The 1,257-nt window shown below is 67.1% G+C and overlaps 1 protein-coding gene across 1 annotated transcript in view; it reads right to left on the bottom strand.

Annotated features, from left to right (window-relative positions):
- The window catches only part of VOLCADRAFT_100569 (uncharacterized protein), a gene marked incomplete at both ends in the record, with an annotated part of 15,941 nt that overhangs the window by 6,900 nt on the left and 7,784 nt on the right, over positions 1–1,257 (bottom strand). Inside the window, one exon of the mRNA XM_002959121.1 lies at positions 165–1,183. Within this exon, the coding sequence (XP_002959167.1) occupies positions 165–1,183 (1,019 nt within the window). The remainder of the gene's footprint in view (positions 1–164; positions 1,184–1,257) is intronic.

The raw sequence follows: 1,257 nt of genomic DNA, 5'->3' as shown, positions 1-1,257 counted from the left end.
GCCGTAAGGCCGGAAACCTCGAGCTTCATGCTTGTGTACAAGTGGCAGGCCGGCGCCAGGCCGAACGGCAGGTGTGGCCAAAAGAGCGTCTGCCCCCGCCACCGCATTCGTGGCGACTTCCCCTTCCCCTTCCACTCCCCCTTCCCGCCCCTTCACCTCCCCACCTGTACTCATTCGGGAGGTCACGGCCAAGCACGGAGAAACGAGCCCTCGACGCCGGCGGAGGCGGAGGCTGTACGGCGCGGTGGAGGCTGCATGCCGACGGTAGGGGTTGTACGAGCGTCGGCGACGACGACGCGGGCTGTACGGCCGGTATATGCTGCACATTCGCCAGCGCCGGTTTGGACGGTTTGAACGTACCGTCATTTTTACGACGACGCTTGCTCGAGGGGCGGCGATGTGTGACATCCGTAGCGACAGCAGACGCCGTACACCTGCCTGAGCTGGCGGGAGCCCAGTCATTGTCGTACATGGAACCCGCAGTCGCCGATGATGGTCCCCGCTTGGCGGCGGCCCGGCCGCTGCCGGCGCTTCCCCCCGGCCGCCGTGGTGGCGGCGGTGCACAGCCTGGTAGCGCAACCCATTGACCGTCGTACGCCGGGATTGCCGCCGCCGGCTGTACAGCACCATCCGCTGCCGCGGCGTACGGCAGCAGTGGTAGCGGCGGCTGCCACTGCCGCGCCTCCTCTGGTACTTGGGGAACCGTGGGGAATGAAACTCCCTCCTGCAGCTGCCGTGGTGATAGCGGCGGCGGCAGCGGCGGCGGCGGCGGCGACGCGGGCTGGCCTGGCGGCAGCATTTGCTGCAGCACTACCGGTGAAATACCTTCCGCTAGGAGGATCGCCGCGATCTCCGATAAGGGCCCTATGACCTCCTCCTGCTGACCGTTGACCGCCTCCACCTCCTCACCCCCCTCGTCCCCCTTGGCCTCACGCACCATCAAGAGCAAGCGCGCGTCCGCTGCCGCCATTTCAGCTACAGCCCACGGCAGCTGTTCCGTCGAGCAGCAGCTTCCGCCAACCCGCGGCGTCAGAATCATGGAGTCTGGGGAGGCCGGGCTTACCTCCGTTGCCGCCGCCAGGAAGTGCCGTACATGTGCCGTACAGGGATCCTCATAATGGATATCCAATCCGGGGTCCCGTAGCAGCGGCAGCGGGGATTCATCCGTCGACGCCAGCGGACCCTGGAGGGCGTTTCCGGGTTCCGACGGCAGCGGCTGCCGTACTGCTGGCGGCAAGGCCGACATTGCCGTTCCTG

Source organism: Volvox carteri, assembly GCF_000143455.1.
Source record: "Volvox carteri f. nagariensis unplaced genomic scaffold VOLCAscaffold_127, whole genome shotgun sequence".
Lineage (NCBI taxonomy): Eukaryota > Viridiplantae > Chlorophyta > Chlorophyceae > Chlamydomonadales > Volvocaceae > Volvox > Volvox carteri.
Note: the sequence above shows the minus strand (reverse complement) of the source record. Positions and strands in the feature narration are given on the sequence as shown.